Source organism: Strix aluco, chromosome 9 (genome assembly GCF_031877795.1).
Source record: "Strix aluco isolate bStrAlu1 chromosome 9, bStrAlu1.hap1, whole genome shotgun sequence".
Lineage (NCBI taxonomy): Eukaryota > Metazoa > Chordata > Aves > Strigiformes > Strigidae > Strix > Strix aluco.
The window spans coordinates 16,789,626-16,805,241 of NC_133939.1; the positions used below are offsets into that span (position 1 = coordinate 16,789,626).

The 15,616-nt window shown below is 40.0% G+C and overlaps 1 protein-coding gene across 13 annotated transcripts in view; it reads right to left on the reverse strand.

Moving 5' to 3' along the window:
* The window catches only part of DLG1 (discs large MAGUK scaffold protein 1), a 169,517-nt gene that overhangs the window by 99,767 nt on the left and 54,134 nt on the right, over nt 1-15,616 (reverse strand). For 12 of the 13 annotated variants that reach the window (XM_074833888.1, XM_074833872.1, XM_074833874.1 and 9 more), the window contains one exon: nt 10,904-11,068. In XM_074833888.1, coding sequence (XP_074689989.1) covers nt 10,904-11,068 — 165 coding nt within the window. Of the gene's footprint in view, nt 1-10,903; nt 11,069-15,616 lie in introns of those variants that run through there. The other variant, XM_074833884.1, reaches the window with a different exon arrangement.

A 15,616-nucleotide genomic window follows, 5' to 3' on the forward strand; every position in this document is an offset into this window, starting at 1 on the left:
TTTAATTTCTAAATGGAAACAGTATCTTCATCTTCAGGGTAATATCACCTACGTGCTCAGACAGGAGCAGGATTCAGGAAATAATATAAGCAAAAAAATGTACTAGGGCAAATAGGAAGATGCAGTTACTTTGGCTGTGTGTTGGGTTTGTGTGTGGCGGGGTTTCGGTAGCACCACAGAGGCGGCTCCTGTGAGAAGCTTCTCAAAACTCTCCCAGCTCTAAGTCAGACCCGCCTCTGGCCAGGGACAAGCCAATTAGCAATGGTGGTCACACCTCTACAATAACATATTTAAGAAGGGGAACCTGAGAGGGGGGTGTAGTTGTCAGGGAAATACCCATGCAAACACTGAGGCCAATTAAAGAAAGAAGGCGCAGAGTCAGAAGAGTCAGAAGATCAGCATTGTCTCAACATTGTCATCAGGGACATGGACAGGAAGGTACCTGACAGCAGCCTGTTTGGAACACAGTTGCCAATCCTAAGAGGGGAATGCAGTGCAAAGGCTCCCGAATACAGAACTGTGTGCCACAACAAGTGCTGTGCTATTCTCCTGAGTACTGAACTGTGTGGTACAGGGAGTGCAGTGCTGTTCTTCAGTGCCTGAGCCATGTGGTACAAAGAGCGCTGTGCTATTGTTGTTCAGTACCTGAGCCTAACCAGAGCCATTAGAGATGACCGCATAGCTACTGTCAAAAAAGATGGATCACAACTGTTGCCATAACATTGATGAAGAAATCATGAACTTTAGATGAATTTTGTTTCATTATAATACCAAGACTGACCACGCCTTGGACACTCCCCCTCGTGCATGCATGGTAGCCTCACTTGAGAAGGGCGGAGATCCCTGAGGCAGAGGAGGAGCAAGGTGTGTTACTAAGCATAAAAGATGACTTCTGGGCAATGAAAATTCGAAGCTTCCCCACCAAGGATCATGACGACCAACAACAGAGCACTGGCTGGACGCAGGACCATTAGGACATCTTGAGATCAGCAGTGGTAGCTATAACCTCTCCTGTTCTCTCTAAACTTTACTTTTCCCCTTTCTTTCACCCATCTCTATTGCGTGCCGCTTCACAGGCAACACAATAAAGTTTCACTGTTTGACTGATGTAATCCCCTTTGGTGGTGGTCGCCTTAATTTTGCATTTTTGAGATCACAGAATCATCGAATCATTCAGGTTGGAAAAGACCCTTTGGATCATTGAGTCCAACCATCAGCCCTACTCTACAAAGTTCTCCCCTACACCATATCCCCCAACATCTCATCTAAATGACCCTTAAACACATCCAGGGATGGTGACTCCACCACCTCCCTGGGCAGCCTATTCCACTGTCTGACCATAGTAAACAAACCATCACGATCATAGTAAACAAACCATCACGAGTCCACCAAGTGGACCATGACAGGCAGCCTGTAGTGAGAGGGCAGGCTGTGCCCTGCAGCCCATGAAGGTCACCAGTGGAGTAGATGCCCACCTACAGCCTGTGGAGAACCCCACAATGGAGCAGGTGGCTGCACCCAGAGAAGGCCAGGACTCTGAGGGAAGCCCACACTGAAGCAGTGTGTTGCTGGGAGGATTACAACCCGCAGGAGGGACCCACACTGGAGCACTTTGTGAAGAGCTGCGGTGTGTGGGAAGGACTCACAGTGGAGGTCTGTCTCCCATGAGAGGGCCCCACGCAAGAGCAGGGGAAGAGTGCGAGGAGTCCTCCCCCTGAGGAGGGAGGAGCAGCAGACAGTGGGTGATGAACTGATCACAACCCCCATCTTCCAACACCACTCCAGGGGAGGAGGCAGAGGAATCGGGAGCAAAGCTGAGCCCAGGAAGAAGGGAGGGGTGGAGAGGAAAGTGTTTTTAAGGTGGGGCTGTATTTCTCACTGTCCTACTGATTGGTAAATTAGTGGTGGTGTTCAAACTAAACTGATGTTCTTTTTTCTTCCCTGATCAAGTTTGTCTTTTGCCTGTGACCACAGCAGGTGAGTCATCCCTCTCTGTCCTCGTCTTGACCCCTGAGCCTTTTGTTGTATCTTCTCCTCCACATCCCTGAGGAAGGAGGAGTGAGCAAGTGGCTGCGTGGTGCCCAGTTGCCCTCTGGGCTCAAACCACGACATGCTGTTGACTAACCTTGAACATGCATAGTTCAAATGATAAAGACCATCACTTCTTTGTGAGAGCAGAAAAACTCTCCTAATGAACAGAGAAATCTCTTTTAACAGAAGCTCCACAAGCTCTAAAAGACTTCTGAGCAAGCACTTGAGGGAATGCGAGGGAAGACACACGAGGAGATGAAGAGAAGGGAACCTATTAAGCTTATCAGCACAAGATTCTGGTTCACAGGGAAAGGAGGTTGCCCTGCATCAAAGGAAGCATGTGTGTACACGCACATTTATATAAGCAGTTATTTCCCAGATAGATTAATGGGAAAGAGTTAAATAAAGGTGCTTGCTTCCAGTTGGAGAAAAAGGGCAGAAGAGACAAGCAATGTATGCTATAATACCTTTACTGGTGTAGCCAGAAACTGAAAGACTATCAGCAGCTGAAAGAGAATTCCAAAGTCAGAGACTGACTGTAGATCGCTGTGTTTAGGGGCTAAGATGACTATCACCTGATAATTGATATTTCAAAAAATAAACTGATATTTCAAAAAATAAATTGATATTTCAGAAATAACCCTTCCCTAGTCATATGCATAATTTTAGTGACTCAACCTTACTGACTGTAGTTTTATTTGTCGTTTTATCTCCTGACTCAGCTCTTTACCAAAATGAGGAGTCAAACTGATTCATCTTTCATTATACAGTAGCTGCCCTCTGTGTCTGACCACCCTTATGCCTCTTCTGTGAACCATTTCTAGATTACTATGCCTTTTTCATCAAGATACAGAACAGTGCAGATTTCTAGAGTGATAAAATAATGCAGTTTTATTCCCATTTGCTTCTCCCAATATTCCTTGTACTCCATTTGCCTTTTTGACTGTAACTTGAGTACTGGAGATGATTATTCCATTAATCTGTTACAAACCTGAACTCCCATTCCTCTGAGATGATGCAATGAAAATAAAAGTTCTTCCAAGATCCTTCTGGTAACCTCCATCCATCATGATTACTGATCTTCTTTCTTAGCCTTTACTTTCCTTTTGGTGGTAGTTTGGTTTTTTTTTTGTTTTTTTTTTTTTTTAAAAAACAAATCTCAAGATACTTTTTTCTTATTCCATGACAGCTTAAATTTCTCTATAAGCTTTTTTGAAGAATTCTGCTGTCGGTGTCTATGAAAACCTAGAAACCTACATGAACATGGTGCTCTTTATGCACATGCTCTAAGAGATTCATGCAGCAGAACTTCTCTTCACAATGCTTTCATTGCTTTCTCATCTGCAATTTCTCTACATAATCATTGATTCTGCTCTTTAGAATAGTTTCACACCATGTTTTTCCAGTACAGAAATGAGGGCGAGTTCTCACTTCTCCTTTTCCTTCTGGATGCTATTTTAAGAATGAGTATCACCTTGCCATATTGCATTCCTGTGATACCAGTCAGTTTAAGTAGACTGTTATACAGCATTGCAGCACTAATGGATAAGCAGTTTCATATCAGAGTTAATTTAAAACCATTAAGCTTAAATACCATTAGGTCCTAGAAATACTTTTCCAAATATGCCTAAGCATGTGAAAAAAGGAGGCATACACTAAGTGAGCACAAGACATTTATTTCACAAACTGCAGTGCATGTAGTCAACCGGACTGCTGTACTAGGATTACAAAGCCCATCGTGTAGGTTTGGTTACACTGATATATACTATTAGAAACCCTTCTGAAACAATGAGTACACTACACAAAGTTTGGGGCATCTGGCACAAAAACAGGGGGCCACTACTTCTAAGCAAGAGGAAAGATAAGGCTAGAGAGCATACTTCTTACCCAACAAGCACATTGTCCTGGTTTGAGTGAGTGGCAGGGGTTTTTTGGTAGCAGGGGAGGGGGCTAAGGCAGTGGCCCCCTGTAGAAGCTTCTCGAAGCTTCCCCAGCTCCAAGTCAGACCCACCTTTGCACCAAGGCTGGGCCAATTAGTTGTGCCTCTACAATAAGGTATTTAAGAAGAGAAACCTGGGAGGAGGGGTTGAAGTTGTGAGAAGAAGTTGCAAGGAGAATATCTGAGAAAACACCGAGGTCAGTGGAAGAAAGGAAGAGAAGGGGGGGAGGTGTGCCAGAGCAGAGACTCCCCCATATTCAGTGATGAGAGGGCAGGGCCACCCCCCACCCCACAACCACCCATGGGGGTCACTAGTGGAGCAGATACTGATTTGCAGCCTGTGGGGGCCCCACACCAGGACAGGTGACTGTGCCCAGAGAAGGCTGGGACCCTGTGGGAAGAAGGCCCCGCGGTTGTAGTTCGGTGCTGGGAGGACTGTAACATGCAGGGGTAACCCACACACCCGTGGGAGTGACTCATGTTGGAGCTGGTTTGTGGAGGACTCTCTCCTGTTAGAGGGGGACCGTGCTGGAGCAGGGGAGGGATTCCAGGAGTTCCACACCCCACCCCCAAGCTGGAGGAAGCAGTAGCACTGACCTGCACTGCTGGGGGCAGGGGCTAGGTAGAGATATCAGGAGCAACGCCGAGTCCAGGAAGAAGGGAGGGATGGGGGAATGTGTTTTCAAGATGTGGTATCTGTTAAGTGGTGGTGTTGTTAGTGTCTGTATTGAATTTATGTTCTTTTTTTCTCCTCCTAACAAGTCTGGGTTTTGTCTGTGCCTTAAAGGATGACATCATTGCTCCTTGTCCTTATCTCAAGTTCCTGGAACTTTTTCTTTCCTCCTCCTCCACACTGGGATGGGGGAAGGGGGAAGGGGGAAGTGAGCAGCATCTTCGCTTACTTTCCCCTTCCCAGCGCTGTGGGGGGAAGGGGTGAATGAGCAGCTGCATGGTGCTCAGTTGCCCTCTGAGCTCAAACCATGACACACGTAATCACAGCACTAGGTCAAATAAAATGCCCAACTAACCTATTGCCTGTCTCAGTAGCTAATAGCGTAAGCATTGAATAATCCTTCCCTCCCCACTATACCATCCCAAGCTCCAACAGTTCAGAGATTCATAGAGCCAAAGAAGGTAAGCTCTAGTTTACTGCTTTTATTGTAATAAATGACTACTTCCACACTCATACAAACTGAGCCGGAATAAGTTTATTTTCCTCTTAGATCTGACACAGCTAGGTAAACACAGATAAAGCAGAGGGGCACTGACATGAGGCAAAGCTACTGGTTCAAAGGTATTCAACACATTGTGAGATTAGTTTTGGACCCAGCACCTGAGGCTTCACTTTGGCAAAAGGAGTCTTTGTAGTTAAAGCTTGGGGGTAAAACTTTCATCTTTTTTTCCCCAATGGGGAACAGTATGTCACCTTAGTTTGAAATACTTCACTGCTCAAAGACAGGAAAACAGTAACTCATTTGCATTTAATGTCATAATATTATAAAATCACAGTTTTCTTCACTAAGTTTATATAACCACAAAAGACTCCACCACTGTGCTTTAAATGGACAAGCAGCATTAATCCACATGTCTAAAACTTTTTAAAAAGGTCTTCGGTATAGGGAAGTAGGGATTTTTACTGCATTATCTGAAGCTCAAGTACACTAGCAGAATGTAACAGAACTCAGCCAGAATGACAGGTCTTTGCATGAGACCAAACAGGCAGCTGGTAATAAAAAAGGCCAATCACTATGCTGCCTGATCTGCTCAGTATTGTCTTTTCCCAGCATCACTTAGAGATAATTTCTGTGAACACATGGAGAACAATAAAGTAGCCAACTGTATTGCATGCAGTATGTACAAGAGTCCGTAATTATGTAACCATAAATTGAATATTAACATACATTCCCCCCCACTCCCCCACCCTATTTCTCACAATTCCCGATTGTTCTGCTATTTCACTGATGACTGCACAAAGCTATTCTAAAGATGCCAACTACTCAACCAGTAGAATACCTTTAGTTCCTTATGGACATGCCAGTCTAATTAAAATTTTACTGAATAGCAAGAATAAGCAATTTTAGATACCTTACTAGACTAACAAAGCTAGTACAGCATTCTAAAACATTTATGTTCAGCTGTCGATGTCTGCTATGTAAGGAACAAACCAAGTGCAAGCATTTTTCTCATGCCCTTTGAAGACTGGTGTTACTGTAAAAATCCTCAGAGATAGATCAGCAGGAAAGAAAGAAGAATTTAAGAGACTTTTCTGCATCAGTAAGTCTAGCTTCCTGTTACTGGAGGCAGCCACACCATAATATAATTTATAAACTTACCACATACTTGGAAAACTCTCTAAGGAAAGCCTTGTGCAAATTTTGAATGGGAATTGTGGATATAATGGCACTGTGGTGAATATTGTGATATTAAGAATTTATACAGGGCAAGATTAACATTTATCACACTATTCATGGTATATCTTTCCAGTATAAGATATATTTAGCAGTTTACAAATTATTGCATGTTTTCTTTGGCACTTCTGTACTACCAGAAAAATAACAGTCCCAAATACTAACATATAATACACAAATATAATACAGAAAAATATACAAACCCCAATCAGGATCTATACTGAAATACTGAAATGCCATGCTACATCATAAATATAGAGCTATAAATAAAGTATTTCCCCTTTCATGGACAGCTTGCTTTAAATTAAGAGTACTGCAATTTAATTTTTTTTGCCTTATTACATCATGATCTCTCCTTTTACAGCTTTGTAATAATTTATTACTCAAAGCTTTTTTCCTTGATGGAAAACTTCCACTCCACAGTTTAAAAACTTGTTTGGCATCATATCATATACCTATGACAGATTTCACTTCGTTGGAGCTATTTAATAAAACCAAATATTAAATTCAAAAAACGTCAATCTGAAGGTATGATAGAGAAGATCAATTCAGTTTTACAACTGAAATAAATCCTTTTGTAGCATCACCATCTAGTGGTCAAACTTGGTAGCAATGTCTTGCTTCAACTACATCAAAGCCAATTCAATTTGATCCCATTTTATATCATACCTCAAGGAACCTTGCACTGTAATCACAAGTTTCTATAAGGAATTTGGAGACCTCATACTGAAGAATTTCCGGTACTAAGCTGCCTACCTACCCAAAAATATTCTTTAAAATGTTTGGGACAGAGTATTTGTGAAGGATTTTAAGTTTGACCATTTTTACTATCTCTTCATGACTCCCTATCATTAAACATTTAAAAAAAGCTGTTCTACAGAATTAGAGTTCTACTTTACACAGTATTAAATAGGGAACAGAGGACATCAAATCTCCTGGGTCAAATTTTACTACCTTGATGCTCAAGACATATAAAGTATACATTTCTTCTTATAGTGACAAAGCTCCACCCTAAGACAAAACCTGTAAGCCCTGTCTCATGTTTAAATCAGTACAGCTAGTATCAGTCATTTCATGCTAGTTGCAAACATGCAACATCTTAATCCAACCTGAATCTGAGGTAGCCCACCCCTCTGTCAAGAAGGTAAACCACACCTTGGGTTACTACAGTACTTAATGTGGAATATTTGATAAATATTAGTCACGTATTCATCCTCTAAAAATTTGGGATACACATTTGTGTCTTTTTGGTCATTGAAAGCTGCTCTTTGAAAGCCACCCACCTGTCCAAGCAAGTTGTAAAAGCTACTTTTAAGCCCTAGAAAATTTGAAAGCTTCTCTCAAGAACAGAATGTAAATTAGTTAAAACCAGGCATCACACTTCACGATCTTGTACTCATGTTCTCTATTACTGCTCTAGACTGCAAAGGGCTTGTTATAACGAAACTATTCCTCAAAATCGGGTTCTACCGCCCTCTGCAGTATTTCTTAAAAAGCAGCATATGATCGTAAAAGCACTGTCTACATTTGTTCTTCAAACTACTAATTCTGTATTTGAAATTTCAAGTGTATTTAACTTTTATATTTTTTAAAAAACCCCAAACTTTGCTTATTATTTTATTAGAGTAATAAACACAACCTCCTCTATTACATTTAGTTTCCTTAAATAAATGTACTATTGAACAAACTAATCAAGATCTTGTATATTAGCCAAGACCTGGTCCCTACACAGTGCATCATGCCAACCTACCAAATAAATTACACAAAGCACTCTAACTCAGAGCTGCTGTTGCTAAATTTATGTTCAGCATGAGCTATGCCAAAACTATGAACGTCTTGCAGATCATCAGGCCAAAAGAGGAGAGGACCAGCTATGCTAATAATACAGTAGCAACCTTGGCTTTTTTCTGAGATGATTAAGTTCAGGTTTTAACAGCATTTACTCCAATAACTTTAGCAAACCATCTCCTGACCAAAAAGAAATTGTGAGCTCAAAGGCATTTAACTCTAAAATGTCCCATAAACAGTCCCAGGGCCTATGAAACTATGGATGCACCCTCCTCTCCAAACACCTTCAGACCTCAGACTCTGGTTATGAACAATTTATGCAAAAAAGTTAACTTCTTCTGGAGAAGCGCAAGTCAGCAGCCAACAAGTTCCACAAAATGCTGGTAAACAACTGAAACCTGGAGAACTGACCCCAGTTTTCAGATGAACAAAGCTCAGAGACATTTCACTTCTACCATACATTGCTTTGAAATCAGTCACCTGAAAATAATCAGGTGTATGGTATAAATGGCAATGTGAATTTTATGATGATATTTCTCTTATACACATTCTTTCCTATCAAGTGATTTCCCAGCACTCACCAATTTAAAAAAGAGAATAGTAACCCTCCTCAGAGACCTAAGATACAAAGTATTTTGAAAAGGCCTCACCATATTTTGTAATTATACACTGCTTAACTCTATTTCCATAACAGCATAAATGAGCAGTGGTTTCTTTCTTCCAAAACAGTGTGGAGTTGTATATTTAACACACCCCAAGAAAACTAAAAAATTTTCAGCTTAGATGACATCCGAGCAGAAGAAAGCAAAGTACAATCATTCATATCTATTTCTGTAAAAGTGTTCTGGGTTTTACATCAGTGTCTTTACAGAAAGTTACAGTAGTTCAATAGAACTACAGATAATTAAGGGTCCCACTTTACACTCTAAATACAAGCCTCGCTTGTTTGTGGAGACTGCCTGTAGGATCTCTGTAAGGTAGAGATCACTGGCACTGTAGAGATGTAAGAAATTAAGTCATCTTCTATAGAATGTTAATATTATCAATATCAAATCCTCATTTCTCTATTTCTGTAGTTGGCTATTTGCAAAAATAACCTGAAATAAAGTCAAACACAGGAAATATTCTGAGTAGTCTGGTTTTCCTTAAATCCAGGAAGCCAGAAAGAAACCAAGGTAATTACAGCCTTTTGAACAGTCTCAAGTACAATGAAATAACACTTCATCAGTTCCAAGAAACAGACTTTCCGTCTCACATACCCATTCTAGAATTTTATTTTTTATTTCTATGAGTTTCTGGATTGTGAAATGCATTATACTTGATGACTTACTACAGACAGTTTTACAGTTTGTCTCTGCCTTTTTGATCCCTTTATGCTTTCTGAAATGCAAGACTAACTGCATTATGAATTAGGAAAAGCTTGTGAATAAACAGGTTTGACAAAGTCCTCAGAGGCAGAGGATTTCTTTTTTTCTAACAGTTGCACACAAAATATGTTGCATTACTTTCTGAATATCAATAAATTCAGGGAATTAGACATGTGAAAGTGTGTCGCTGCGTGTCTACCTTCATAAGCAACCAAAGATTGAGGTCCTAGCCACTCTCATATTAGCATTCTAGAAGGCTCTTCAGAGGTTAATATGGCCCACTTGAAAAAGATTATTCATTAGGGCTTAAACAATTCAGCTTGTCTAGCTACTGAAGACTATGGAAACACACAGAATTCATTATGGAGTTACAAGTAAAAATAAATAACTGTGTTCAATACTAACACACACATTTTAAAAATCCTAGAAAAGCTGGAACACAATTAGTAAACACACTTGTCCACTACTGTTGGCTCCACTATAGAATCCATACAAGTCAATTATAAAGAGCTGATACATTTAATAAGATTTTTCTTCATAATAAAAATCTGGAAGTGTAACTAGGTTCAAACCAACTTTTTTCCTTAAAATACAGTGGCACTTGTTATAGTACACTGCCATTTCAGTCACAAAGCACACTACAACACACCAACAATTCATGCTAAAAATACCAAGCTATAGGCCTACCACAATGTAAACCCATCTCATCATTCTAAAGCCCAAATACTCACAAGTATCAAATCATTTCTCCCCTTTTTCCTCAAAACAATCCATAAAGACTCAGAGGTGTTATAGAAAACGCCACTTAGTCTGGTACACTAAAATATTATGCTATTAAGAAAATGATTAAGCTACATCTCCCTGCTAACCCAGTAAATAAAACTGCCTGCTACAACCCACTCCCAAATCTCACACTCAGTTTGTCCTCTTAATTTTTAGATCTGCTTTGAAGTTACTGGAGCTGTCTTGAGAATAATGGGCTATATGTTGAAAAACTCCACATATATATTACATTTGGCTTATTACATTTTCCACATATGTTCTCAATTAAAATGTTTACCAGAAATTGATTCTACAGGATCCTGATAGAAAACCCAAAATGTAACTGACAGTAGGAACTGTAGTGCCCCTCAAAACAGCACTTGAGATCTTAAGTTCCCTACATTTGTTATCTGGGCATTTTACTATCATGCATGTTTAGTCAGAATGTGTGGAAGCAAGTCAATGCCTTAATGTCTACAAATGAGCAGTTACAAACGAACTGTTCCATAAAAAAACAGAAACGGGTGTATCACATGCATTGCTTTCCCCCAATGATTATATCCCTGAAGAGTATATCAAAACAGTTCACTCAATTTTTTAATGCCTACCTTTACTGGAGAAATATGAGAATGGGAAACAAATCCATGGACATTCTCAATCTGCGACAGATTCTTCTCCGATACATGAACCAGCTCTGGACCTGTCACCTCATTGGTAATGTGTGGAGAGCTGTGTTCCTGTGGAGGTGTATCTTCATCCTGGTAGCGGTATTTCTGAAGAAAACAATTATAGAAAAAGATCAGTCCACCACAGAAATTGAAAAGATTATCCAGAAAGCCTAAGTCAGACTGAAATAGTTATTTGTCTGACTGCTGACTTCAAGGCAACGAAATCTATAAACAGAAGTTTTAACTAGTATTAACTAGTTTGAAGACTGATCCTGTCTAAAAATGTTCCAGCCTTTTTAGTCTCACCTAAAACTACTGTAAAGTTAGCTAATTCTCTTTTGCCTATTTGCATATAGGAACACGTCCTGAAACCCTTTTCCCTTGACTAGTTTTTTTCTTATAAACACTTTAGCACTACCTAATTCACTAATAGCAGAAACCCTCAGCACTAACTGGCTTTATCACCTTGTCCTTCCTTTAAAAATAATCAGCCTCAAAAGCTTTTTTTCATACTTCCAATTTAACACATCTGCCAAAAGCATTTTCTGTCAGCTAAAGGGCTTCAGCTTTTACACTAGGGTATCAATGTAGCAATTCACTACTGCTAACTTCATTATGAAACAATAAAATGCGGTTTTGCTACTAGACAGATTAAGCTTCCCCAACAAGTAAATCTTCCAACAGAAACACAAGACATTATGCAGTCTCTGTCTTATTAATTTGCATGCAATTTAAAAAAACAGAACCTATTAGCCACCAGGGATGTGTTCTACTCAGACTGTGCTCTATCCACACCTGCAGATCCCTACTAAAAGGTATTCATGAAATCAGAAGCATACATAATATTGACCTGTTCTCCAGACTGAAGAGTTAAATGCTCATCCAGCACCTCCAAACTCCAAAGTTAACACGGACTCACATTACAAACACAAATATAAGCTTCACCCCAGCTTCACCTTTGTAGTCTCAACCAGTTCTGAGGCACTTTAGGTAGTCTATGCATTTTATTGCTAGTTAAAACTAAAGCTGAAGTCAAGCAACTTCTTTCTAGCAGGGTTTACTGTGCTCATAAGATGCATCACAGTATTTTATAACCACAATCACTTTCACACACTACTAGTATACTTCAGAGCACGCACACAGTTGTTACTAGTTTACAGACAAAGCATGTCCTTGGGTTTTTTTAAACAGAATTTTAAGATCTGCACACTACAGTTTAAGTAAAAAGTAATCACGTTCTTGGTAAGTCATTTATACATCACAATCCAGTAGATCACTGCGAGCAACCCATCTGTATAAGCATGTGAACACTACACCAAGACAGTACCTGATAAACAGTGTATGATAACTAACGCTTTTAACAGTTACATGCAAGTATGATTTTAGGCTACCACAAAGTTCCATGCCCTTCACAGAAAAGTCCTGCAATATTAGAAAGTTATAAAGTCTACAGGATAAACTACAAAGAAACTGCTTGAAATGATCCATCAGTTACCAGCTGCTGTAATGCTTAACCCATTCATTTCCTGCCCACCCAACTCTGAGTGCTTGTCTTACAGGAAGACTTAATTTTTTGTCTATTCAGCAAAAGCCAATCCCTAAGCATGGTCAAATAGGACAGCTAAACTCTTAACAGGAACATCTTGCTCTTCCCTGTCGCCCAAACCTTGGGGATGACACCATATCCGCTTCCTTTCTTTGGTTCTGGCACTCAAATCAGCAGAAAATTGACCACTTTCTTCTCCTGCAGGGGGTTAGACTTGTACTGGATTACTGATCCTGATTCAGGCAGGGACTCAAAGAATACCAGAGACAGTGCAAAAGGAGAGAGGAAATCAAGGACAGGATCTCTCTCTTCTGGAAGCCATACATCAGTCTACTCTGCCTTCTGTAGACTCATCATATAGCAATACTGCAGTTTTGCCAGCAAAGAAGTGGTTCAATGGGGCACCTGAAGTCACATAACTGGCTTGTGCTGAAAGGATTTGTTTGCTCTTCTCTTCCATATGCCACATTGTTCTGCCAACACTAAGATTCCTTGGGAGACAAGCTAAGTTCCCTTACTAACTTAGAAGGAATACTTGTGGCTTTACATTTCCATCACCCACTGCACTATATCCAGTCACAGCCTGCCCTACAGCACACCATCCCCACCCCTCCCTCCAAACCCCAAAGCAACAGCAACGAACCCACACCCAACCACACGCGTACAGGCAGACACTGAAGATGCACAGTTTCTTTTAGCCTGTAACTGGTGAGATGTCAGAGAGCTTTGAAGTTATAACCCTGATTTATTTTTGTACTTAAAAAATAAAGTTAAAAAAAAAAAATCTTTATCCACCCTACTCAATTCAACCATTCATTGTTGAGAACATATGAGATCAAGGTCTACTATATGAGAGAAGTTACACTTTTGAAGAATTAGAAATTACAAAGTAGAAGCAATACAACTATATTTTCTCTAAAAATACCAATGATTAGCAGAGAAAAGCACAAGGCAGAAAAAATAATTCCAAAGAGAAAAGCAAGAGCATTAAGACTTCTGTTTTTACAACAACCAACCTCCAAACACTTCCATACCTTCTCCTTTGCTGGATGGCAAAGGAGACAAGGTGAATGATGGTAGTTGTGAAAAACTGCAATGGTTACGCAAAAAGCCCTAATTTTTCACATCTTTAGCTGAGAGGTTTCATAAGATGACCAAGCCAACTTAATAGCTCAGTACTAGCAGAAGATAAAAGTCCTTTTGCTTTCCCTGCAGCAGTGAGATGCTAGATTGCTCAGGCTGACTCCTGCCATTCATCTATTTTCTGAGATTGACTTGTTTTTAACTTAACAAAACAAAACCCTGAAAGGAGTTGACAATAAGTCTCTAGAGCAGCCATGTTAAACATCAGAAACAGGGAAGAATTATCATTTAAAGAACAGTATTGGGCAAAAATACAAGTGAACATTATCAGAGCATAAATAAGATCACATTGGAAGTTAGAGAAAATAAACATTAAAGCTTCAAGAAGGATAGAAAATATCTCACAACATCAGAAAAAGTAGGAATTCTGCTAGCTTAAAAGGAGCCTGCTCTGCTGGTAAAAGCAATATTTGGCTGGACTTGTGATCCAAACCGTTCCTGCCAGATCTGAAGCTTCAATTTGACTATGAAATGCAGGAAAATGGGACCTGAAAGTGGATTAAGTTCCCAGATCATCTCAGACAAGACCCTGTGGAAATCTCGAAGTGGATCATTCCAGTTTAATTACCAAAAAAAAAAAAAAAAATAGTCACAGGTCAACTAAAATTAACTTCCTTTACAGAACAGTCGGTACCTTTAGGCAAAGCACAGAATTACCTTGATTTTCTTCCTCAAACCAGACAACATTTATTAGGAACAGGTATTTGGACATGCCTGAGTGTAAACAGGCCCTAGATTTCACTAAGAAACATACATTTACATTATAAAGTCTATCAGTGCTTATAGTAACTTCGTGTGTACGAAGTTTTAATAGATCAGTATGCCATTATTTAGATTAAAACGAAAAAATGTTGTGGTAAATGATTCTCTCCCATACGAGGCACTGACAAGGGCTATAAGCTTCTCAAAAAAACATTTTAAATGTGAACTGCTAATTGGATTTTGATGCAAAATTAAAGATTGACTTTACTGTTTGCAAAATATTTCTCACCTTGAAACTACAAAAAAACCCCTCCAGAATCCATGTTTAAAATACACCAACTGAAAGACTTACAGGATTATGTTTCAAAGTGCAAACAGAAGACAAGGACATGCAGTGCATAAAAATATAATATCCACAATACTTCTTATTCTGAAAGGTACCACACTATCCTTGCCCTTTGCAGAAATTACTTTCAAGCACAGTGTTTCAAGTAAAGGAAATTACTGTATCTTCTAACAGCTAATTCTTCATCGAAGTGGAAGTGTTTTGTACTACTGTACCACGGAGCATCACCTCTGAAATACTATGCCTCTTGACTGAGGTAGAGCATTCAAGTGATCTGGCACCATCAAAGAGCCACCATTCAAAACTGTCCATTCCTTTCCTCTCCCAGGAGCTGCCATCCCCTGAACAAGAACTCAGTCAACTGTTTCCGCCATACCAACCTAATTCGCTGCTACATATGAAGCAAAATCCCACGCAGGTTACTTTCTGTAGGAGTCTAAAGATACCATTTCACAATACAGCCTGGCTCACTCAGATGGCAGCTACCGTCCAAAGGAGCAAGACCCATTCAATCCCTCTTGGTCGAGCTGTACAACTATGTCTCCCTGTCCCTTGCTGCTAGTAAACATCTGACTTAAGATGGTGTGCAAGCTTAGCAAACTAATTTAGCAGAATGTTTGTTCCCTCTTCCAGCAATATTAAATTTTCTTTAATTCCCTAAAATATCTCACAACAAAATGAGACACGCAGCAATGCTGGCATAATAGGAAGAAAAGCAGGTAACACCAACCCATCTCATAGTGGCTACCAGACCATTTCTCTGCTTACAACCAAGAGAATCCAAACCTGCACCCAAATCTAGGCTCCAAGGAGACCCTAGTTTAGAAGAGCCAGCCAAACAACAGGCAAGAGAAATCAAAGGAAAGAAAAAAAGGCAGGTGTGGCAAAGCAGCTCTGAACTTGCAGACAGACTGCC